The sequence below is a fragment of the Anolis carolinensis genome, chromosome 4 (assembly GCF_035594765.1).
Source record: "Anolis carolinensis isolate JA03-04 chromosome 4, rAnoCar3.1.pri, whole genome shotgun sequence".
In the NCBI taxonomy this organism is placed as follows: domain Eukaryota; kingdom Metazoa; phylum Chordata; class Lepidosauria; order Squamata; family Dactyloidae; genus Anolis; species Anolis carolinensis.
Window position 1 is genome coordinate 246,428,876 of NC_085844.1, and position 24,745 is coordinate 246,453,620.

The following is a 24,745-nucleotide window of genomic DNA, read 5'->3' on the forward strand; positions in this document are numbered from 1 at the left end:
AGAGTCTTCTTGCAAATATAAACCAGCATGAGAGGTTATAGCACCTCCTTGTGGTCACAAGGCAGAAGTGCTAAAGGGTCAAGTCTCACCAAACTACAACTTCAATATTTGAAACAGTATTATATGGTCAGTGTGAGTTTACATCAAGCATGGGCCAACTTGGGCCCTCCAGGTGTTTGGACTCCAACTCCTATCATTCCTAACAGCCTCAGGCCCTTTCCTTTTCCCCCTCCGCCGCTTAAGCGGCGGAGGGGGAAAAGGAAGGGGCCTGAGGCTGTTAGGAATGATGGGAGTTGAAGTCCAAAACACCCGGAGGGCCCAAGTTGGCCCAGGCCTGGTCTACATTACACTGAACGAAAGGTCCTTCAGATGACAAAAACTTATGCCTCTAACATCTTTCGAGCTAAAAATGTCACTTGGGTAGTTTTTCCTCCCAATTACTCACCAGTTCATGTTTTCATGTTTATTGCCAAAACCATGTGTATTTGCAGAAAAGCTATTTTAGTTTCATGAGACATATAAAGTTTCTTTTTTTAAAAAAAGCAAAGTGAAAGCAAGTAGGAGAAAAGAAATAAAGAATGCCTTTGTTCGTTTTTTTAAAAAAGGTTTGCATTGGAATTAAACAGAACCCTTGTCCATTGGGTCAGTATTCCACATTTTTCTTTTTTCTTTTTTATCGTGTCAGAAGCAACTTGGGAACATACTTGAAGTTGCTTCCGGTGTGAGAGAAATGGCTGTCTACAGAGACATTGCCCAGGGGATGCCCAGATGTGTTATCATCCTGCTTGGAGGCTTCTCTCATGTCCCTGCAAGCTAGAGCTGACTGACAGGAGCTCAACCCATCTTGAAGATTCGAACTGGCAACCTTCAGGTCAGCAACCCAACCTTCAGGTCAGCAGTCCAGCCGGCACAAGGGTTTTATCCGACCATGCGTGCCAAGTTTGGTCCAAGTCCGTCATTCGTGCAGGTTACAGTGGTTTCTGGAAGTGAGTGAAAGTACTGCAGTTACCATCATCTGTGGTCCATCCTCTTCCAAACCTCATCAGGAAGTAAAGTGGAGAGTCTATGTGCCAAATTTGATCCAAGTCTGTCATTTGTGGGTGTTACAGTGATCTCTGGAAGTGAGTGAAGGTACTGCAAATCCCATCATCCGTGGTCCATCCTCTTCCAAACCTCATCAGGATGTAAAATACATCATGGAGAGTCTATGTGCCAAATTTGATCCAGGTCTGTCATTTGTGGGTGTTACAGTGGTCTCTGGAAGTGAGTGAAGGTACTGCAAATCCCATCATCCGTGGTCCATCCTCTTCCAAACCTCATCAGGATGTAAAATACATCATGGAGAGTCTATGTGCCAAATTTGATCCAGGTCTGTCATTTGTGGGTGTTACAGTGGTCTCTGGAAGTGAGTGAAGGTACTGCAAATCCCATCATCCATGGTCCATCCTCTTCCAAACCTCATCAGGATGTAAAGTACATCATGGAGAGTCTATGTGCCAAATTAGATCCAGGTCTGTCATTTGTGGGTGTTACAGTGATCTCTGGAAGTGAGTGAAGGTACTGCAGTTCCCATCATCCGTGGTCCATCCTCCCCCAAACCACACCAAGATGTAAAGTGGGTCAAAGGGGGGAATCTGTGTTTCAAGTATGGCACATTTTTCTTAGGTTGGTTTGAGAGATGAATGACTAGTGTTGCACCAGAATAAACCGGAGTTTGGGAAAGAGCTCAAAAATTACTCCAAAAGAGTCTCCTTGATAGTGAATTTGGAGAGCAAAAAATATTCTGGCCTGATGCAGAAAGATTCATTGATGATATGAATGTGGCAATCAATATTATTATAATCTTTATTTACATCCCGCTTTTATCTTGATTGAGACACAAAGCAGCTAGTTGTCAGTATCCAACTTTGGGTAGCCTTTGATAGTGAGTATGAAGAAGTCTTGGACTGCTACCTTCTAATATTTATGCAGTTCATTTCACCAATCAAGAAATATCCCATTGAAGAGATAGTGGAAAACATCCATCCAGATTTCAAAGTCAGATGTCCTTCTTCAATTCTAGAATTAAAACGCCAAGTTTTCGATACTTTCGTACAAGTTTTCTGTGGCAGCCGCGGCTTTGCTCTTTGGCTTTCCCTTTTTCCTCGGCTTTTTCCAGTGCGTTTCCACAGTCTCATAGGCGGGTTCTTCAATTTCCTTCTCACCAAAATCAGCCCTGGGTTCACAGCTAATGGAGGCATAGCAGGGTTCAATGAAGTGGGGCTGAAACAATGAGGACTGGGGCCCTTCCTTCCCTTCGGACGCCTGGGGAACAGACTCAGCCTGGCAACATCCCCGGCTCCTTTCCACTTGGGGTCCTCCGTTTTTGCCAAGAACTACCCCATTCTTGGCCTTCTTCTTCTTCTTGTCCTTGCACACCACTGCATACATTTCCTCCAACTGCAAAAAAAGCAGTTAGAAAAGGGAGTGAGAAAACAATTTCTTTACCCATCTGAGATCCAATTATGTTATTATGGACAAGACAGTTTGTCTCTTGCAGTTGTTTGCATGGAAGACACCATATGCAGACACACAGAGATTGGAAAAACTTTGGACCAGGAAAGCACATCTACTGTGCTCTCCGACGTTCCTTCTACGCTGCAGAGACACAGATACTATCCAAAAAATTTTTGCAGCCAAGAGGACTTTTAAAACACCACAAGCTCACCATAGTTACGACTGCCTGGAAAGCAACCTCTTACAAGTCACAGATATACGAGGGCTATCCAGAAAATAGATTACGTTTTGGAATTAAAAATGAACAAAGTATAGGAGAAAACATTTACCATATTGAAAGCCAGACCCAAATACCACCTCTCAACATAGTCGGTAACACATCTACCGTGTTTCCCCGAAAATAAGACAGTGTCTTATATTAATTTTTGCTCCCAAAGATGCTCTAGGTCTTATTTTCAGGGGATGTCTTATATTTCTATGAAGAAGAATTCACATTTATTGTTGAACAAAAAATGAACATTTATTATATACTGTACAGTAGTTGTCATCACAAACCAACATAACCAGACAAACTGTGAATCCTATCAAGAATTTCTTGTTACTACCATTATTTCCATGTACAACTAGTATGTATATTTACCAGTCCTGCATGCTCAGGTGTTCTGTTTGGCAGGCGCTGGGCATGCTTCGAAACAAAAACTTTGCTAGGTCTTACTTTTGGGGGAGGTCTTATATTTAGCAATTCAGCAAAATTTCTACTAGGTCTTATTTTTCAGGGATGTCTTATTTTCGGGGAAACAGGGTGTATATATATATATATATATATAAAGGCAATGAAATTTCGGCCTAGGACAAAACAACAAAACTACACATCCCAGAAACACTAAACTTGGCAGCACAACCCCTCATCCATGCCTCTACGTTCATACAACAAAAAGAAAAGAAAAATAAAGTTCCAATTAGAGAGAGAGGAATAATTGTTTTTTATCCAATTGCTGCCAGTTAGAAGGCTAAGCTCTGCCCACTTGGTCTCCTAGCAACCTACTCAGCCCAGGGGACAGGCACAGCTAGGTCTCACTTAGGCCTCTTCCCCACTGCCTATAAAATACAGATTATCTTATTTTAACTGGATTATATGGCAGTGTTAACTCAAGGCCCCTCCACACAGCTATATTACCCATTTATAATCTATATTATCTGCTTTGAACTGGATTATCTTGAGTCCACACTGCCAGATAATTCACTATACAGTACTACACAGGGACCTAGAACCCCTCTACCCTCACCACTTTCACAGTACACAAACAACCAAATGCATACTAAACATAAAGACAACCATACAACAGACATTCAATACCACCACTACCTCAACAATTTCTCACCAACACCACCAAACAACACCACAGCAACACGTGGCCGGGCACAGCTAGTGGATTATATTTTGGTTTAGAGACGTGTTTTTTTGACGCATTTAGTATATTTTGAATCTTTATCATCCTTGGCTGCACATTGAATGTTCTATGACAATAGCATATATAGAAATTACTGTTTTATAGTTTATATTATTGGATTACATTTCTAGTTATAGTGGCCTCTTGCCTGTACATTTCAAGGAATCCTTTCTTTGTATTGGGAGGCTAATTTACGACACCATAAAAATCACCCAGCTGCCGTTGGAATGAGGAAGTTTCCGTCGCAGTGGATGATGAAGCAACAGCTCCCCCTGTGGCCGGAATCAAGCATACCCTCAGGAAGCTGGAAGCTGGAGAAGATTTAAATTGCCTCTGCGTCTGTCTCTGTCTTTGTTCTATGTTTATATGGCATTGAATGTTTGCCTTATATGTGTACAATGTGATCCGCCCTGAGTCCCTTTTGGGGTGAGAAGGGTGGAATATAAATACTGTAAATAAATAAAATAAATAGGTCAAATGACAACTTGGAAGGCATGCACTCACAGACACTTTGACCCCAACAGAACAAGAAAAACAGAACAGAAAAATAGAGCTGTTTTATACCTTCAGTGTTGTAGGGGTCGATGCCGTGGCTGTTGAGTCTGACTCCTGTATGGTCGGTTTGGTCCTCGTCTCCGGTTCGGGGAATGTCTTCTTCTTCTTCTTCCCTTTCTGGACCTTGGCGTACCCATCTGCTGTTTCGTGGTCCACTGGGTCCTTGCCAGCAACTGTCTCCTCTGCAACTCGGTCGGGTTCTTTCTCTTCGTTTCCTTTCACTGCCACCGTTTCATACAACACTTCCTGGGATCGCTTGAGGAACGTCAGGTTGGAGTAGGTCTGCTCCGGGGACACTGGATCGGCTGAAGGAGGCTGCGGCAGCTCTCTCTGGGGAAGGATGATGAAGCTGCAACTGGAGATGGTCCCGTCATCATCGCAAGGGATAGTAATCGTGGCTGGACTAAGGTCTGCGTGGAAAAGAGGTAGCGGATGTAAGAGAAAGAGAGTTTGAGCTAAAGAAGGTAGGATATGCCAAGCCCAATGAGGAGCGGCTTAAGGAGCTGAGGATGTTTAGCTTGAGGAAGATGATGCTCAGAGGGACATGATGGCCATGTGTAAATATCCTGTGTCCCTGTTCAGACTATTTCACCTCCCATTCTGTCCCTGTGATAATTGGATTTTGAACAATTTGGTTTGTAGTGGAAACAAGGATTGGGGATGAAACTCCAGTGCAGAAGCCTTTTCCACGTGATGATAACACGTTCAGGAGTGAATTTACCGTCCTAGGAGTAGATTAACTGCCTGTATCAACAAAGCTAAAATTACAGTAATGCACTTTTTGAGCCTTCTAATGCTCCAATCAAAGCATTAGATACAGTCACAATGGCACTTCAGATTGCATTGTTTGCACATAGTGTTGTTTGCATTGCTACTGGAGGTTTCTGTCAAACTTTCTGGTATTTTAGCTAGAATCCTTTGACTTGGTCTGGTACCAGAGGAGCTCCATGTGGGCGACACCATGAATTACTGCACAGGATGACCTTAGTCCCCTTCTACACTGTCATATAAAATCCAGATTATCTGCTTTGAACTAGATTATATGGCAGTGTGGTGAAGTGTGTTAAAGCACTGAGCTGCTGAATTTGTAGACTGAAAGGTCCCAGGTTCAAATCCTAGGAGCAAAATGAGCGCTCGCTGTTAGCTCCAGCTTCTGCCAACCTAGCAGTTCGAAAACATGCCAATGTGAGTAGATCAATAGGTACCGCTCCAGCGGGAAGGTAACGGCACTCCATGCAGTCATGCCAGCCACATGAGTTTGGAGATGTCTACGGACAACGCCGGCTTTTCGGCTTAGAAATGGAAATGAGCACCAACCCCCAGAGTCGGACACAACTGGACTTAACATCAGGGGAAACCTTTACCTTTACTTAGACTCATATATTCCAGTTCAAAGCAGACAATGTGGATTATCTGTTTTGATAATCTGGATTCAGATTATCAAAGTAGAAAATCCGCATTATCTGCTTTAAACTGAATTATATTAGTCTACACTGCCATATAATTCAGTTCAAAGCAGATAATCTGGATTTTATATGGCAATGTAAAATCTAGTTAAGTCTAGTTAAGTCGGAAATGATTTGAAGCTCTTGTATGTTCATATCTACATGCATGTCTATTTATGTTTCATCTTACCTTAGACTGGATCTACATTGGTATATACAGTAAAGTCTCACTTATCAAACATTCACTTATCCAACGCTCTGGATTATCCAATGCAGTCTGTCTCCCACTCAGATCCACAGTTCTTTCTCTAGGCAGCAACTGAACTTTTTACGGATTTAATTTCCGGCAATGTTGTTATTGCAAGTTCATTTTATGCAATTCTATCTTTATTTGTAGTCAATTTGTTAGTAGGCAATGTTTTTGTAGTCAATGTTTTCAATACATTGCGATTTTTGGTTCTAAATTTGTTAATACAGTAAATTACTAAATAGCGTTACCATGTAATTGAACTGCTTTTTCTGTTGATTTGTTGTAAAACATGATGTTTAATTTGTAAAATCGTAACGTAATTTGACATTTAATAAGCTTTTCCTTAATCCTTCCTTATTATCCAACATTTTCGCTTATCCAATGTTCTGCTGGCCCGTTTATGTTGGATAAGCGAGACTCTACTGTATTGCAGTTTGAACAGCAGTGAACTGCTTTATATGGATCTACTACACTGACCATATAATGCAATTTGAATTGCATTATATGGCAGTGGAGATACAGCCTTATACATCACCCAGAGTGTAAATTTGGGGGAGACTGTGCCATAGAAGTGCCATAGAAGTAGACCCATAGACTCCAATGCACCGCAACTTACTCTTTGCTCTTGAATTTGTCCTGCCGAGTTTCTGCACAGTTGTGACTGACCCTCTGAGGGACGAGAGCTCTGTCTGTCTCAAAACAAAAACATTGGTTAGATAATTTTCTTCGCCTTGGATTGTGGAATCCTGCCTGGCACATTGGGTTTGGACTGGATGGCCTTGGGGATCTCTTCCAACTCTACGGTTCTAGGTTATTGAAACATTGGGGAGCCCATTTCCATGCAGAATATTCATCTTTAGTACCATCTGGGTAGCATGGTGTGACATCCCTTAAATCTAATCTTCCTCAAATCCCATACTTCATTGTAAATGACAAGGCTGGTTGATGTTGTTTTATATATTGTTATAATGTTGTTTTTTTATTCTGTCTACATTGTTGAATTGCATTTTTATGTAATTACATTTTAACTGTGTTGTTCGGCTTGGCCCCATGTAAGCCCCCCGAGTCCCTTCAGGGAGATGGAGACGGGGTACAAAAATAAAGTTGTTATCGGGCTGTTGTATGTCTTTCAGGCTGTGTGGCCATGTTCCAGAAGTATTCTCTCCTGACGTTTCGCCCACATCTATGGCAGGCATCCTCAGAGGTTGTGAGGTATGGATAAACTAAGTAAGTAAAGGAAAGAATATATATCTGTGGAGAGTCCAGGGTGTGGCAAGAGTCCTTTGTCACTGGGAGCCAGCATTAATGTTTCAGTTAATCACCCTAATTAGCATTGGAAAGGTTTGTCTCTTGCCTGGGGGCATCCTTTGTTCAGTCATTAGCTGCCCGCTGCCCTCAGAGTGTTGGTTCCCATCTACTGTTTTGATTTTAGAGTTTTTTAATATTGGTAGCCAGATTTTGTTCATTTTCATGGTTTCTTCCTTTCTGTTGAAGTTGTCCACATGCTTGTGGATTTCAATGGCTTCCCTGTGTAGTCTGACATGATAGTCATGTCAGACTGCACAGGATGCCTGCCGTAGATGTGGGCGAAACGTCAGGAGAGAATACTTCTGGAACATGGCCACACAGCCCGAAAGACATACAACAGCCCTGTGATCCCGGCCATGAAAGCCTTCGACAACACAAAGTTGTTATTATTATTATTATTATTATTAATATTATTATTATTATTATTATTATTATTAGGCTTCCAGTCATTACTAAGAGGCATACTCACTGCTTCAGCTAGCAATTCTCCATCTGGCGCAGGGATTCTATTTTTCCTGAAATGATGAAAAACAGATGGAATGAATCAGCAGGCAGTAAAATCATTTCATCGACCCGTATCTTTATTTGAAGTCAGTACTTCAATTAAGAACTCATATTAAAATAAAAGTTTTAGTAAAAGTGCATCTTAATATATTGAAAACACATTCAGGCCCTTTCTACACGGCTAGATAATCCAGATTATCAAATCAGATAATCCACATTATCTGCTTTGAACTGGGTTATCTGAATCCACACCGCCATATACTGTATATACTCGAGTATAAGCCTAGTTTTTCAGCCCTTTTTTAGGACTGAAAAAAAACTTCCTCGGCTTATACTCGGGTGAGGGTCCTGGTGGGCTTATATTCAGGTCGGCTTATACTCAAGTATATATGGTATATTTATTTTTCTCTCTCTATTATTTTTGGTATTGTTACATTTATTATTTTACTCTATTAATTATTATTATTACATTTATTATTTTACTCTATTATTGTTGTTACTTTTACATTTATTTTACTCAATTTTTATTATTATTAATACATTTATTATGTTACGGCATTTATTATTATTATTACATTTATTATTTCACTTTATTATTATTAAAAGGATACATAAACACATTTAAATTGAATAAGATGAAAATAATGATTTAATCAGAGTTGAACAGTCATATCTTAAATTACAGTTTGATGTAAAGATTCAAAAACATTTAAACTACTGATGCCTCAATTTTATTGGTATCTCGGTTTATACTGGAGTCAATGTTTTCCCAGTTTTTTGTGGTAAAATTAGGTGCCTCGGCTTATATTCGGGTCGGCTTATACTCGAGTATGTACGGAAATCCAGTTCAAAGCAGATAATCTGGATTTTACATGGCAGTGTAGAAGGGGCCAGAATTAAAAGCTTTATGGTGGAAAAGCATCATTTCAGCGATGCATGGAGGAAGAAACATTTTTGTTCCATTAAGTCCTGAAATGTGGTTGGGAATAAAATGTTGCAACTGGTGCTGGGAATTGGCAGGAAATAGCCCAGGACAACACAAACGTTGTTTGGATTTTTTAAAAACACAAAACAAGAATTTCAGCTTGAAACACTGTAACATTTGCCCCATTTGGAAGAGCTGGTTGGGTTAATGTTTGCTACACTCTTTCTGTAATAGTTAATAGTAACTTGATAACATACCACACATTCCAGCTCTTGAAACAATAAAGCATTTAGGGCAATGCAATAAATAAATAAGTGAGTAATTCCTGCTTCCTCCCAATGATATAGAAGCTTGGGATTTGTAGTTTGTCAAAGCACCAGCACTCTTTTGACAGGGAAGACTAAAGACCTTGTCAAACTACAACTCCCAGGATTCTATAGCATTGAGCTATAAGTGATGTCAAACTGCATTAATTTTACAATGTGGTGTAGATGCACTTTTTGTGCAAGAGTGATGCAAAAAAATAGTAGCATTCTCTCCCAGGAACAATATGGAAGACCCTTCAACAAATTACAACTGAAATTTTGTAACAGTTTTGCCTATTATAATAATATAATAACTTTTTTAATATATATTTTGCTTTGTATCGTACTTTTTGTTTTGCATTTCATCTGAACGATTTGTTTTGCAATGTTATTGCATTGCAATTGTGTTTTGTTATTCTTCCACCTGCATACACACACACGCCTTACATTAAATTGTATCACTTTGGCAGGAATCCCTGGTGTGCATTGTTTTGCCATCTACGTTTGATTATACTATATCAACCTTAATGACAACAGGTATTTTTAATTTAAAAATTAAGCAAATAATTATTTTGAAGATAGGAAAATATGAACTGCTGAAATATCTTGGGACAGTCCCAACCCATTGCCATATAATGCAGTTTGGAACTCTATTATATGGTCAGTGACATGGACAATGCAGTTCAATGCAATTAAACAGCATTATAAGAGATTTATTTACAGCATTTATATTCCTCCCTTCTCAACCCGAAGGGGACTCAGGGCGGATCACATTACACATATAGGCAAACATTCAATGCCTTTTAACATAGAACAAAGACAAGACAAACATAGGCTCCGAGGAGGCCTCGAACTCATGACCTTCTGGTCAGAGTGATTCATTGCAGTTGGTTGCAGCTGGCTTGCTCTCCACAGCTCGGGCCTTCTACACTGCCATATAAAATCCAGATTATCTAATTTGATAAACTGGACTATATGGCAGTGTAGAAGGGCCCCCAGTCTACATATACTGATAATATAATGCAGTTACAGCTGCTCAGTCACTTTACCAGACTGAGATACAGAGTCTACACTGTAGAGTTAATGCACTTTGACACCACTTTCGCTGCCATGGCTCAAGGCTATGAAATCCTGGGAGTTGTTGGTTTACAAGGTCTTGTGCCTTTCCTGCCAAAGAGTGCTAGTGCCTCACCAAACTACAAACCCCAGGATCTCATTACATTGAGCCTTGGCAATTAAAGTGAGGTCAAACTGTTTTAATTCCTCAGTGTAGATGGACGCACACAAAGACATGTTAACTAAGGTGAGTTTTCTCCAGCAGGCCCCCATCAATACAAGCAAATATCAACATGACAGTCCTGTATACATATATGCAAAGCTATTACGAGCAAGGACTCGTAACAAATGGAGAAATAAACATTGCAAGGTTGGAATCAACAAAGCTAGATTCATGCTTGCTAATGGCCACGTTGGGTCTCGATCAAGACAGAAAAGTGGGACATAAATTATTATTATTTTATTATTATTATTATTATTTCTATAGCTTAATGGGAGGAGAGTTGTCTGGCACCTACCTTTGGCAGAGAGTACACAAAACTAAGAAACACACGGTGACGGCAAAGAGCAACGCAGCAATGAAGATGGGGAAGATGCTCCCGAGCATCCCTTCTTCAGCGTTGGCAGCCATAAATAGATTCTCCTTTCCTGACACAATTAATGCTGCAAGGGAAAAAACAAAACAAAATTAAAGTCATAATAGCCGTGATGAAGGTGTATTGGGAAAATATAATACTTGTATTGGAAACTATAGATTGAATGTAATCATATTAGAAATAGGAATAGGAAAAAATGTAATCAGAAGCAGATTGTGTGCATATAGCCCCAAAATACACTCTGCTCAGCAAATAACCATCTCCCCATAAGCAGAAGACCAAAGTTCACCCTAAGTGCCAGAGACATATGCCAAGTGTCAACAAGAATAGATAAGCTAATGGAAAAATGACAAATTAAGGCTTTTGGGATGTCAAGATAAGACCTGGCGCCATGTAGGAGTGCTAATGACTCTCTGACAAGCTAAGGTAGGGGGGAATTCCTTAATTAATGGATCCCTGAGAGCTTAGATGGGAATTCCTTAGATAAGGCCTAATGGAGGGTCAGAGGTCTTGAAAGTAACCTATATTTTAGGAAAATGCAAAAATAGCTTTTAGTAAAGTGCAAAGTAAGACTTTTTTGACACTAATTGGTGATGGATAATGCCTAAATGATGTAGATAGATGAAGGCAAAAATAGTATATAAGGACCTGTGTTTCTTTGTTCTGTACCTTCGCTTTCCTGATTACAGGAGAAGGTCCTTTTCTTATTGCTTATTCTCTCTGGCCACTGAGAATAAACGTCTTTTTTTCTACAGCCACCGGAACTCTCTTTGTCTCATTACCTCAAACCTTTGTCTGCCATTTCAGCCAAAGGGATTCAAAATGATTTTTCCAGTTCTCATATTATATACAGGTATCCACTAATAAAGTTTCCATGAGAAGCATCCATATACTTTTTATTCGAAACCCTCTGATAAAAGCCATGGCTGAGCAGAGACTCGGGTGCATCTACACTGTAGAATTAGTGCAGTTTGACACCACTTTAATGGCTGCGGCTGAATGCTACAGAATAGTTAGAGTATCGAGGTCTTCTCTGCCAAAGAATACTGATGCTTCATCAAACTACAACTCCCAGAATTCCATATCATTGAGCCATGGCAGTAAAAGAGGTCTTAAACTGTGTTAATTCTACAGTGTAGATGCACCCTCAGTCCCAGAATCCTAGCCCAAGACTCAAATTACTATAGAATCCAGCCCTGTTCTGCAGGAAGATACAGGTCCCTTCCACACAGCTGTATAAAATCCATATTGAACTGAATTATATGACAGTGTGGACTCAGATAATCCAGTTCAAAGCAGATATTCTGGGTTATATGGCTGTGTGGAAGGGCCCACAATCAAAGCACTTCTGACAGATGGCCAGCCACATCATGCTGGCTCTCAATGGGTATGTATGAAACTTATATGTGAATTATAGCTTGCATAAAATTTTGTTTGGCCCCACAAACTTAGCCATGGCTCAATATCAGGAGATCAAAAGAGCCTGAAGCACTCCTTTCGCTCATTCCTCCAAAATGTAAGCTAACGTCATTGAGCTCTGCACCCGTTCATTATGGAGCTGCAGTTTTTGTGGCAGATTTCCTGTGTCTCTAAGCCACAAAGGCAGCAAATCTGAGAAAGAGGTCTCTCCAAGCACAAACAGACAACCACCATTTGCTTGCTGCAGTCTTGGCTCCAAATGCATGTTGCAAATGAAAATGAATTGCATTGAGAAGCTGTTTACATCCAAATCCTCCTCACATCCCTTTCAGCCTCAGTTCCATCTAATCCTAACAAAGCTACAGGGAAAGTGCTGCCTATGGCTATATGTAGCCCCAAGGCTGGGTTTTTAAAATTCTGTTTATTAATGCTTTTGAGTGACATAAATAAATAACACATCTAAACACATGTAAGTCAGTAATTCTCTAATACAGACTTACATTACATACACACCCATTAAAACTATGGCTCTTATATTTACATTTTATTAGTGTTGGTGTTTTAATATTTGTTCTGTGTTTTTAAATTTGTGTATTAGTAAAGTCTTTTGTTTCCTTGATGTATTTTAACTATATTATTATAATTATACTGGTTCTTATTTGTATGCCAGTTTTTTGATTAGCAGAGACTCGAGTGGCAAACAGTACTAAAACAACACAAGATACAATATAAAAATACTAGCTTGGGTACCCGGCAATGCCCGGGTTATTTAAAAAGGGCCTTGTTTGTTTTTGGATGTTAGGTCATATCAGTTTGGTCATATGTTATGTTATGTCTTTGTTTTTGTTTTTTTATTAATGCTCCCATTCGAAAATGCATAAGGATGTGGGTGAACTACAATTCCCAAAAATCTTGGGTCAATCCTCCCAAAAATCCACCAGTATTCACAGTTGGCCATGTTGGGTCTGTGCGCCAAGTTAGTTCAAGGTCCATCATTAGTACGGTTCAGTGTGCTCTTAGAATAAAGGTGAACTATACATCCCAGTCCCTACAACTCCTATAAATCATGATGTATTCTCGCCAGACCTCTCCAGCATGTTCAGTTGCTGATCAATTCCTCTGTTTGCTGTGTGCAATAGAAAAGGGCAGGAAAGGGTTAAGGGAGAGGCAGTGGGCGGGATCATGCAAATGGAGAGAGAAAGGACCTCTGGGATGTGCTCGCTGTAACCTGCAATGTCCTGAGAGGGAGTGACTTGATGGCTCCTCAGCATTGGGAACTACATCCTGATTGTGGAGACCAGAGGCTGTCTGTGTGAGCACACCTGTGCCACAGACACACATACAGTTTTGCACTTTTATTATGTGTATAGATTATTGTCGTCCCATTAATTTCTTAACTTAGAAAACTTCTTCATTCTACCTTACAATCTCGGTATTTCACTTAATCTTCAAAACTCCCAAGCGTCTTTATATTTTTCATTTTTCTTTATAAGTGATACAAACATTTCCCATTCTTTTCTTTTTTTAAAGCCTGTTGATTGCTTAATCAGACAAGACAACCTTCTGCTAATTCTAGATCAGTGGTTCCCAACCAGAGCCGGCCCTAGGTATTTTTCAAGTGTAGGCGAACAGAATTCCCCCCCCCCCAAACCAATCACTGAAAAATAAAAGCGTTGGATAAGCGAAAATGTTGGATAATAAGGAAAGCTAAAGGAAAAGCCTATTAAACATCAAATTACACTATGATTTTACAAATGAAGCACCAAAACATCATGTTTTACAACAAATCAATAGAAAAAGCAGTTCAATACATGGTAATGTTATGTAGGAATTACTATATTTGCGAATTTAGCACTAAACCTTGAACAGGGATATAGGGCAGTGTGGATTTAGATAACCCAGATAGCCCTCAGTATTAAAAAAACCTCTAAAATCAGGATAATAAATAAAGAACAACACTCTGAAAACAGAAGAAATCCAGACAGTAAACAATCAGAGACATCTAACACCTCCCAAAAAAAGATTCTCCCAGGCAAGAAGAAGCCAGGCCTTGAAGCCACAGGGCCATTAAATGCTAATCAAGGTGATTAATTACAACATTCACACCTGCTTCAAAGAAAAGTTCTTTCTCCCACCCTGGACCTTCTACAGATATATAAACCCCACATACCTAGCTTCCAAGTTCCCACAGACCTCACAATCTCTGAAGGCCCCAAAGGTGGGCTCCCGTGGTGCGAAGGTGGGTCTGTGCCGGCCGGAAAGCCCAGCACGGGCACTGGGAGGCCCAGTATGGCCGCCGGAAGGCCCAAAAGAGAAGGAGGTGGAGAGTGGTGCCCTCCTCCCAGGACGATGGCGCCCCTGGGACGATGGCGCCACAGGCAAGTGCCTAGTTCGCCTTATGGTTGGACCGCCTCTGTTCCCAACCTGTGGTCCGTGGACCATCAGTGGTCCCCAAGAACTAAAATGTGGTCCGTGGCCTCACCGTTAATACACCATTGCAATTAGAGCGGCTGGTCTCGTGAAACCCTCTTATTGCATTGAGGCAACGAGGATGCCAGGAGGAGAGAGGCTGACTACTTACAAAAGGTGCGACAACAAGCCCCCTGACTGCTGCTTCTCCTCCTCCTCGCTCCCCTTGTTCCATGTGGCACCTGGAAGCGGGGGCACCTTTGTGTCTTTGTTTTTAGGCCTGTTCCTGGGGTTATTTGGGGTGCTGATTAAGAAAATTGCATTGGATAGACCACATCAGCTCTAGATTATTAAATATGTTTTCTTGTGGCCAAGCAGATGGTGATTACTGGATGGTAATAATAATAATAATAATAATAATAATAATAATAATAATAATAATAATACACCTGAAGAGATAAAATATCAGAGACACTTGACTGAATAAATTCTGAGCAGCTTAGATCTCCAAACCTCACCGAACTGGGTTTTTTTTTTCCTGTCAGGAGTGACTTGAGAAACTGCAAGTCGCTTCTGGTGTGAGAGATTGGGTCTGCAAAAACATTGCCCAGGGGACGCCTGGATGTTTTGATGTTTTTACCATCCTTGTGGGAGGCTTCTCTCATGTCTCTACATGGAGCTGGAGCTGATAGAGAGAGGGAGCTCATCCACACTCTCCCCAGGTTGGATTCAAACCGGCAACCTTCAAGTCAGCAACCCAACCTTCAAGTCAGCAGTCCTGCCAGCACAAGGGTTTAACCCACTGTGCCATCGGGGGCTCCACCGAACTGGGTTTTTCTCATAGACTTCTATTAAGATCCTTATTCTCTAGATACGGCTGTTGTTATTGTGTGCTTTCCAGTCCTTTCCAACCAGCGGTGACACAAAGGAACCTATCACGGGGTTTTCCTGGCAAGATTTGTTCAGAGGAGGCATGCTTTTGCATTCTTGAGGTCAGCTTCGTGGCTTACTAAAACACATTATTGTAATACAGTTGGCCCTCTGTATTTATGGATTCCAATTATCCAGAGAAGGGTGTCCAAAATGATCTAAGGTTTGGAAACCAACCAGATTAGAGAGCTATTTAGATTTAGCTTGGAAAAGAGAAGGTTGGGGAGGGGACATGGTGATGTTTTAAATATTGGAAAGGATGTCACATTGAGGAGGGGGCAAGCTTGCTTTCTGCTGCTCCAAAGACTCGGACACAATGGAGCAATGGATTCAAATGGCAGGAAAAGAGATCCCACCTAACTATTAAGAAAGTTTTCCTGACGGTCAGAGTTGTTCTTTTTCTCTGGAGGTTTTCAAGCAGAGGCTGATGGCCGTCTGTCGAGAGTGCTTTGATTGTGTCTTCTGCATGGCAGAATGGGGGTGGATTGGATGGCCCTTGATGTCTCTTCCAACTCCATCATTCTACTCCACCAACCACAGCTTTAAACATACACACATATATACTGTAGTATATTAAAATTCCAAAAAGCAAAGGTTGAGTTTGCCATTTTACTACATCATTGCTTTTAGCAGGAATTTGGCATCCACAGATTTGATTATCTGGGGATGTGGACAAAACCAAACCCCAATGGATACCAAGAGTCTCTGTACTTAATTTTCAAACTACATATTATAAGGAGGAGGCTCCAATTCAAAAGCGAGGTGCAACTAGTTGAACTGGCATAAAAGTGTTAGTGCCCGCTCTGCTACTTCATTACTCATTAGTTTTATTATTTGTCAGTCCTCTAATTAGTAAATTATTCTCTGCTCTATTATTCAATGACAAGCATATTATACCCTATTTGTTTAACCAAAATCTCACTGGATCTGAGAGTGGTTTGTATTTCCAATTACTCTGGCACATATAGCTAATAAATGGTTTCCTTATGGCAGGGGTCCTCAAACTTTTAAAGCAGAGGGCCGGTCCACAATACTTCAGACTGTTGAGGGGCCGAATTATCATTTGAATAAAATTACGAACAAATTCCTATGCACACTGCATATGTGTTATTTGTAGTGCAATACAACAATAACAATGAAAGAACAATACAATATTTAAAAATGAAAATACTTTTAACCAACATAAACCTATCAGGATTTCAATGGAAAGTGTGGGCCTGCTACTGGCCAATGAGATAATCAAGTTAATTATGATTGTTGTTGTTGTTGTTGTTGTTGTGTGCCTTCAAGTCATTTCAGACTTTGGGCGAGCCTAAGTCTAAAATTATTTATTTATTTATTTACTACCTTTATTTACTACTTTTATATCCCACCCTTCTCACCCCGAAGGGGACTCAGAACAGGTGTATGTACATACAATATTTTATATTATTAGCATAGCACAATATTAGCATTATATATTACTATATTGAACTATACCACTATATTGTAATATTACTGTATATGTAATATATAACATAATTAATATTATTATATGGTATTATTATTATTAGTATTATATTGTATAACATTATAATTTTTTATCAATATTATATGTATATACAATATATTATATTATTAAAACTGACATAAAATATTATATTATAAAACTAAGGGCGGGGGCCAGGTAAATGACCCTGGAGGGCCGCATCCGGCCCCCGGGCCTTAGTTTGGGGACCCCTGCCTTATGGCCTCAGACAAAAGTTCTTTCATTCCTCCTCTCTCTCATCTTGCTTTGTATGTAAATTTTTCATATAGAGCTATGGCCATATTCTGTATTAGTAAATTATCTAATATTTTCCATGTTTTTATTAGCTCTATCCTTGCAGCACATACCAGAAATACTACATAGTCTTTTTTGGTACATGATCATAGGGAGAGAAGCAGGAATGCCCTTCCAAAATGGGCTTTTTCCAGCTTATCCAGGCTAAGACCTCTTCCCAAAACTTTTGTATCTTTGGATAATATTGATACTCTGTTATTAATTCTGTGTAACTTGAGTGGATAGTATGTTCTTTCTCATTAATAACACTTGCCATCTTGACAAAACTCTGATGCCCCAGTTTTCATTTATATAATGTTGGGGCGTATGGGATCTCTCTACACATAATGCACTGCAGAAAACGAGGACAATTTTGGTGTAGATCCAGTCTATGAGTAACAGGCTGCTGCTGGCATACAGTGAGTGTACAAGATACAACGAGGATAATAATAATAATAATAATAATAATAATAATAATAACAATAACTTTATTTTTATACCCCACCCCATCTCCCCGGAGGGACTCGGAGCGGCTTACATGGGGCCATGCCTGACATAAAAGTACAATCACAGCAATAAAACAGTAAAAACAATTTTTCACATCAATAAGACACCTACATCAGTAAAACAGTCATAAAAATCAATATGAAATAGTCTCAGTTTGGCACAGTTTTCATATTCCTTTTCTGAAATTTTTAAATCCAAAATACTACACACGTGGGTGGCAAAGACAGAGACACCTTTGCTTTCTGATGGTGTAATGTACACAGACTTGTTTCATGCACTAAATTATTAAATAATATTGTGTATAATATGGCATGGCGGGTTAACCTGCTGAGCTGCTGAACTTGCTGACCAAAAGGTCAGCAGTTTGAATCCAGGGAGCGGAGTGAGCTACCGCTGTTAGCCCCAGCTTCTGCCAACCTAGCAGTTTGATAACATACTAATGTGAGTAGATCAATAGTTACTGCTCCGGTGGGAAGGTAGCAGTTCGAATCCTGTTGTTAGCCCCAGCTTCTGCCAACCTGGCAGTTCGAAAACATGCAAATATGAGTAGATCAATAGGTACCGCTCCGGCGCAAAAGTAACGGCGCTCCATGTAGTCATGCCGGCCACATAACCTTGGAGGAATCTACAGACAACTCTGGCTCTTTGGCTTAGAAATGGAGATGAACATCAATCCCCAGAGTTGGACTCGACTAGACTTGATGTCAGGGGAAAACCTTTATCTTTATCTATAATATGGTGAACTTTCAGGCTGTGTGTATAAGGCAGGCATGGGCAAACTTGGGCCCTCCGTGTGTTTTGGACAATAAATCCCACAATTCCTAACAGCCGGTAGACTGTTAGGAATTGTGAGAGTTGAAGTCCAAAACACCCGGAGGGCCCAAGTTTGCCCATGCCTGGTATAAGGTGTATATTAATAGAAGTGAATTCTGTGTTTAGACTTGGGTCTCATTTTCGAGACAACTCATTGTGCATGTCTATGCAAATACAGGTATTCCAAAATCCGAAACACTTTTTGTCCCAAGCATTTCAGAAAAGGGATGATCAACCTACATTGGGCCCTGGAAGATCAAGGATGAAAATATTCCTTCCCACCACCTGAAAAAAGGTGAAGTGCAGATTATGGAACAAACCAACCTGTGAGTTCTGTTACAATCATGTTTCCAATAAATGTGTTCGTCTTACAATAATAATGTGCATGGTCACTTGTAACTATCCATGATAAACTATTTCTTGCAAGAAAGATAGAACATGACAGTTCAAAGATCATATAATATTGGGAATAACATCGCTTTATTGGTGGAAGGAGCAGTGGTCTTTAGTTGCTTTTCAAAGTTCCTTTTTGAGGTCATTGAAGGATGCATCTACACTGTCAAGTTAAATGCAGTTCAATACCATTTTAACTTCCACGGCACAATGCTATAGAATCAAAGGAATTGTAGTTCTACAAGGTCTTAAGCCTTCTGTGTCAAAGAGTGGTGGTCCAATTCCCAGGACTCCATAGCATTGAGCCATGGCAGTTCGGGTGTCAAACTGCATCCCTTTGACAGTGTAGATGCATCCTCAGAAGCAGTATAACAAGCAGAAATGGGAAGGAACCTATTTAGGGACATCAATTTGGTCACCATGGAAAGGCACAGGCTGGAATTTGAGGCTCTTTGATCTGATCTACTCATGGATTTTAAGAGAATCGCAGACATGAAAGGATACATGGTTGAAACACATTGGACTGTGGAAAATCAGTTCAAGGGGGCTGTTGCATCCTTATGGCAATGTTGGGGTGTCCTACCAATAATGCTGAGCTCCCATCAGATCCAGTAAGTTAGCCCATTGGTTGGAAGAATGAAATCTGCATCTGAAAGACCACATATTCACCATTGCTAGTGCAAGGACTGGCTCCAATCTGGGGTGCATTTACAGTAGAATTAATGCAGTTTGGCATTAACTTTAACTTCCATTGCACAATCCTATGGGGTGCTGGGAGTTGTAGTTTTACAAGGACTTCTCTGCAAAAAAGTGTTAGTGCCACTGCAAAGCTAAAGTGGTGTCAAACTCAATTAATTCTTCAACCTAAGATATTGTTTGTAAGGCTTTGTGTAGATGCTTGTAGGGCCCAGAACGGATGGTGCAACAGACGCAACAGATTAGCCATTTCATTTGTGTTGAGCATCTCAGCAACCAAGGTTTGTGGTTTTGTAGGCCTGTTCTCCTACAAATCTGACCACTCTATCAAGTCCACCATTGCTTTCACAAAACAGCAGGTCTTGACAGTCACCACAAAGGTAACAAAAAAGCAGGCGTTCAGCATGACCTCGTTCCGTTCTCAGTCCGGCCGATATTAACAACAGCAATCCTTTCTACAGACAGACTCCAAATAAAAACCTCGGAGTGAAGACGCAAGCTGTTCATGCTCATTCAACCACAATAATATAAAATCCAATTTATGCTTTGTTTACGGAGCCAGGATTTTTCCTTGCCTCTACTATTAATGTTTTTTCTTTCTTTTGTCGTCATGGCCTTGTGACATATCCTAACAAATGCAACTTTGGGTGAACATGAGGTTAAAATGCTATTGATCTAACAACTCTAGGTTGCTCATTTCCCTTATTATTACTGAATTTTGTCCGTAGTTAAGCTGCCATTTAATATACAATATTTAGTCTTTGCTTCTGGTTAAAATAAATAAGACTTCCATTTTCCTTGGTAGTCTTCAAACAGAGCTACGATGAGGATTGCTTTATTTGTGTATCCCTGAATGATCGGGCATTGAACTTATTGGCCCTTGCTGTCCTTTCCAACTCTAGGAGTCTTTTGTTTTCTAATAACACAAACCGATGTATTCAGATTGTCAGAGTAATTTTAGCAGCGCAGCAGCAGTTGGATGGAGTCAGAGGAACGCAGAACAAAGAGACATCAGAGACGATGGTAAAACTATATACAAGTTTTACTGAAAGCAGTAATAAAGACAAACAGACTTGCAGACAAACACAGGACTCTCACTCTAGGCAGACAGAACAGAACTCAACTGATGCAATCAGTAATGCATACATACTTGTGTCTGGACACTCCCCAGTTCCAGCCACACATCAAGGTCATCATAGCTTCTCAGTAATTAACTCTTTACAGACTATAATACACTCTGGATGATGCAATCAGTATGCAATACAAACCAAGACACAAATTGCATTTAAACACTATCAATACACAAATCCCACATTAACACAGATGACAAGAGAAGACATTCTGCCTACACACTGACTGTGAGAGTGTTCAAGGTTGTGATAGATCGGAAGCTGGTAGATTCCAAAGAATTTCAACAGGGATTGGATGGGCATCTTTTGGGTTGCTTTTCTTGTATATCCCTGCATGGCAGGAGGTTGGACTGGGTGACCCCTAGTAGCCCCTTCCCACTTTCCAAAACCTTCAACCATTAAATTATAGATTTCCTTCCCACAAGGTAGAGCAACATTAACCAACATGATACTAGATATAATGGCCATGCATGCATTCCTCCTGTGCTGAAGAAAGCATCCTTCTTAGCATTGCATGTTGCAAAAAAAGGGACAACTCCTACTGGATTGATATTCTGTCTGTAGGTTTATCACAAACTTTTGTTTTGATGAACCAGCAAGGTGTGAAATACAGTAGAGTCTCACTTATCCAACATTCTGGATTATCCAATGCATTTTGTAGTCAATGATTTCAAAACATCGTGATATTTTGGTGCTAAATTCATAAATTCGTAAATACAGTAAATACTACATAGCATTACTGCGTATTCAACTACTTTTTCTGTCAAATTTGTTGTATAACATGATGTTTTGGCGCTTAATTTGTAAAATCATAACATAATTTGATGTTTAATAGGCTTTTCCTTAATCCCTCCTAATTATCCAACATATTCACTTTTCCAACGTTCTGCCGGCCCATTTATGTTGGATAAGTGAGACTCTACCTTAGATCCAACCTGGTTCTTCTTAAACAGAGAAATCACATCTAAAACACCAACTGGCTCAAGCAATCTCCCTTTGGCAACTACAGTAGAGTCTTGCTTATCCAAGCTCCGCTTATCCAAGGTTCTGTATTATCCAACACAGTTTGCCTTTTAGTAGTCAATGTTTTTGTAGTCAATTTTTCAATACATTGCAAAATTTTGGTGCTAAATTCATAAATATAGTAATTATTACATAACGTTATCATGTTCTGAACTGCTTTTCTATCCATTTGTTGTAAAGCATGATGTTTTGGTGCTTAATTTGTAAAATCATAACATAATTTGATGTTTAATAGGCTTTTCCTTAATCCCTCCTTATTATCCAACATTTTTGCTTTTCCAATGTTCTGCTGGCCCGTTTATGTTGGATAAGTGTGACTCTACTGTTTAATGTTTACTCCCCCCCTAGTTTATTAGAATTTACTCCCAATTTAGTGTGATGAAAGATTAGGAACTGCGGTGATAGTTGATGCACTGAGATTGACCCAGTGTGGCTTTTCTTAAAAGCAAAATGACACGCCAAAGACAAACCAGCCCAGGTCCCTTTGGCAACTCAAAAATCAGAACAGTAGATAGGAAGCAATACTCTGAGGGCAGAGGAGCCCCAGGGACAGCTAATGACTCTGAACAAAGGATGCCCCCAGGCAAGAAACAAACCTTTCCAATGCTAATTAGGGTGATTAACTGCAACATTAACGCTGGCTTCCAGCTGACAGAGGACTCTTGTCACATCCTGGACTCTCCACAGATATATATTTACCCTCCTTGCTACATACCCTGTTTCCTCTAAAATAAAACATCCCTGGAAAATAAGACCTAGTAGAGGTTTTGCTGAATTGCTAAATATAAGGCCTCCCCCGAAAGTAAGACCTAGCAAAGTTTTTGTTTGGAAGCATGCCCACCGAACAGAACACCAGAGCATGCAGGATCAATAAATGTATGTACCATATACATGGAAATAATGGTAGTAATAAGAAATTCTTGATAGGATTCACAGTTTGTCTGGTTATGCTGGTTTGTGATGACAACTACTGTACAGTATATAATAAATGCTCATTTTTTTGTTCAACAATGAATGTGAATTCTCCTTCATGGAAGAACAAGGCATCCCCCGAAAATAAGACCTAGAGCATCTTTGGGAGCAAAAATTTATATAAGACACTGTCTTATTTTCGGGGAAACACTGTAGTTTCTCCATGCCTCACAGCCTCTGAGGATGCCTGCCATAGATGTGGGCGAAACGTCAGGAGAGAATACTTCTGGAACATGGCCACACAGCCCGAAAGACATACAACAACCCCGTGATCCGGCCATGAAAGCCTTCGACAACACATTGAACTGAAATGGTGTTTGTAATTTTTTGGTTACGTAGAATTTATTCGAGGTTGCTAACAAAAGAAATGTGGTGACAGTTACGGTGAAGAGGATAAGCCACGCAGGTTACTTACTTCAGTTATTCAGGAGCTTGGAGAGATCTAGCAAAGAGCAACACATCTCTAGGATCTGCAATGGTTTCAGCTCAGCTTTTGTTTGCTGTCGTCAAGAGCAAAAGAATGGACCATGTCTGCTTTCTCCAATGGTTGCAGGCACCCAGTTTTGCCTGTTTTCTGGAGAAGGTGTGAGTAACTTCTGAGCTGAGGTGGTGTTGCGGAGTGCAACTGAATCTGTTTCCTGCCCACATTCTGCAACTGTTTTTTCAAAAGCAAAAACGGCCTGCCAGGTGGATGGGAAGAGAAAAGAGCTTCATGGTCTGCATATAAAAAATGTCTAGCAGAGGCATGGGCAAACTTGGGCCCTCCGGGTGTTTTGGACTTCAACTCCCACAATTCCTAACAGCCGGTAGGCTGTTAGGAATTGTGGGAGTTGAAGTCCAAAACACCCGGAGGGCCCGAGTTTGCCCATGCCTGAATTATTCTCATCCAAGGATTTCCTGCAGAACCCACTATAAACATTGTTAAGTTGTTGCTAATGGATTCATGTAAATGTCTAAAAGAGCTACTTGGTGACACAATTTTTCCTGTTGCATTTCCTGTTGATTGAACATTGTTTTAACTGATTGTACTGCATAGATAATATTTTAATATATGTTGTTCCTCCCCACATCAAGTTAAGAAATCATAATGATCATAATAACACCACTACAGTAGAGTCTCGCTTATCCAACGTAAACAGGCCGGCAGAATGTTGGATAAACGAATATGTTGGATAATAAGGAGAGATTAAGGAAAAGCCTATTAAACATCAAATTAGGTTATGATTTTACAAACTAAGCACCAAAACCTCATGTTATACAACAAATTTGATAGAAAAAGTAGTTCAATACACAGTAATGCTATGTAGTAATGACTGTATTTACGAATTTAGCACCAAAATATCATGATGTATTGAAAACATTGACTACAAAAATGCGTTGGATAATCCAGAACGTTGGATAAGTGAGACTCCACTGTACCACCACACTACTTCCACATCCTTAGTAAGATGGTTCAGGACAAATACGTTAAGTCTACTTTCCAAAACTCAATCCTATGCATGTTTGGAAATAGAAATATGCCACTCAAATTACAGTAGAGTCTCACTTTATCCAACATAAACGGGCCAGCAGAACCTTGGATAAGCAAATATCTTGGATAATAAGGAGAGATTAAGGAAAAGCCTATTAAACATCGTATTAGGTTATGATTTTACAAATTAAGCACCAAAACATCATGTTATACAAGAAATTTGACAGAAAAAGTAGTTCAATATGCAGTAATACTATGTAGTATTTACAAATTTAGCACCAAAATATCAT

General features: G+C 40.0%; 1 protein-coding gene across 1 annotated transcript; it reads right to left on the reverse strand.

Annotated features, from left to right (window-relative positions):
* Positions 1 to 361: 361 nt before the first annotated feature.
* On the reverse strand, positions 362 to 23,609 carry LOC103280469 (uncharacterized). Its single transcript, XM_008119610.3, has 6 exons — positions 23,400 to 23,609; positions 10,814 to 10,958; positions 7,975 to 8,020; positions 6,814 to 6,886; positions 4,512 to 4,912; positions 362 to 2,439 (listed from the first exon to the last, which is right to left on the reverse strand). Exons 2-6 carry the CDS (start codon positions 10,924 to 10,926, stop codon positions 2,065 to 2,067), a joined length of 1,008 nt encoding a protein of 335 aa, XP_008117817.2. The 5' UTR covers positions 10,927 to 10,958; positions 23,400 to 23,609; the 3' UTR covers positions 362 to 2,064.
* Positions 23,610 to 24,745: the final 1,136 nt, after the last annotated feature.

Bases quoted from the DNA above. Each gene is read 5' to 3' on its own strand.
- LOC103280469 (XM_008119610.3), bottom strand. From the start codon at position 10,926: ATGGCTGCCAACGCTGAAGAAGGGATGCTCGGGAGCATCTTCCCCATC. The intron at 6,887-7,974 runs GTGAGTATGCCT...GTTTTGAGACAG, and splicing joins GAGAATTGCTAGCTGAAGCA to ACAGAGCTCTCGTCCCTCAG. The intron at 4,913-6,813 runs GTAAGTTGCGGT...TTTTCCACGCAG, and splicing joins GACAAATTCAAGAGCAAAGA to ACCTTAGTCCAGCCACGATT.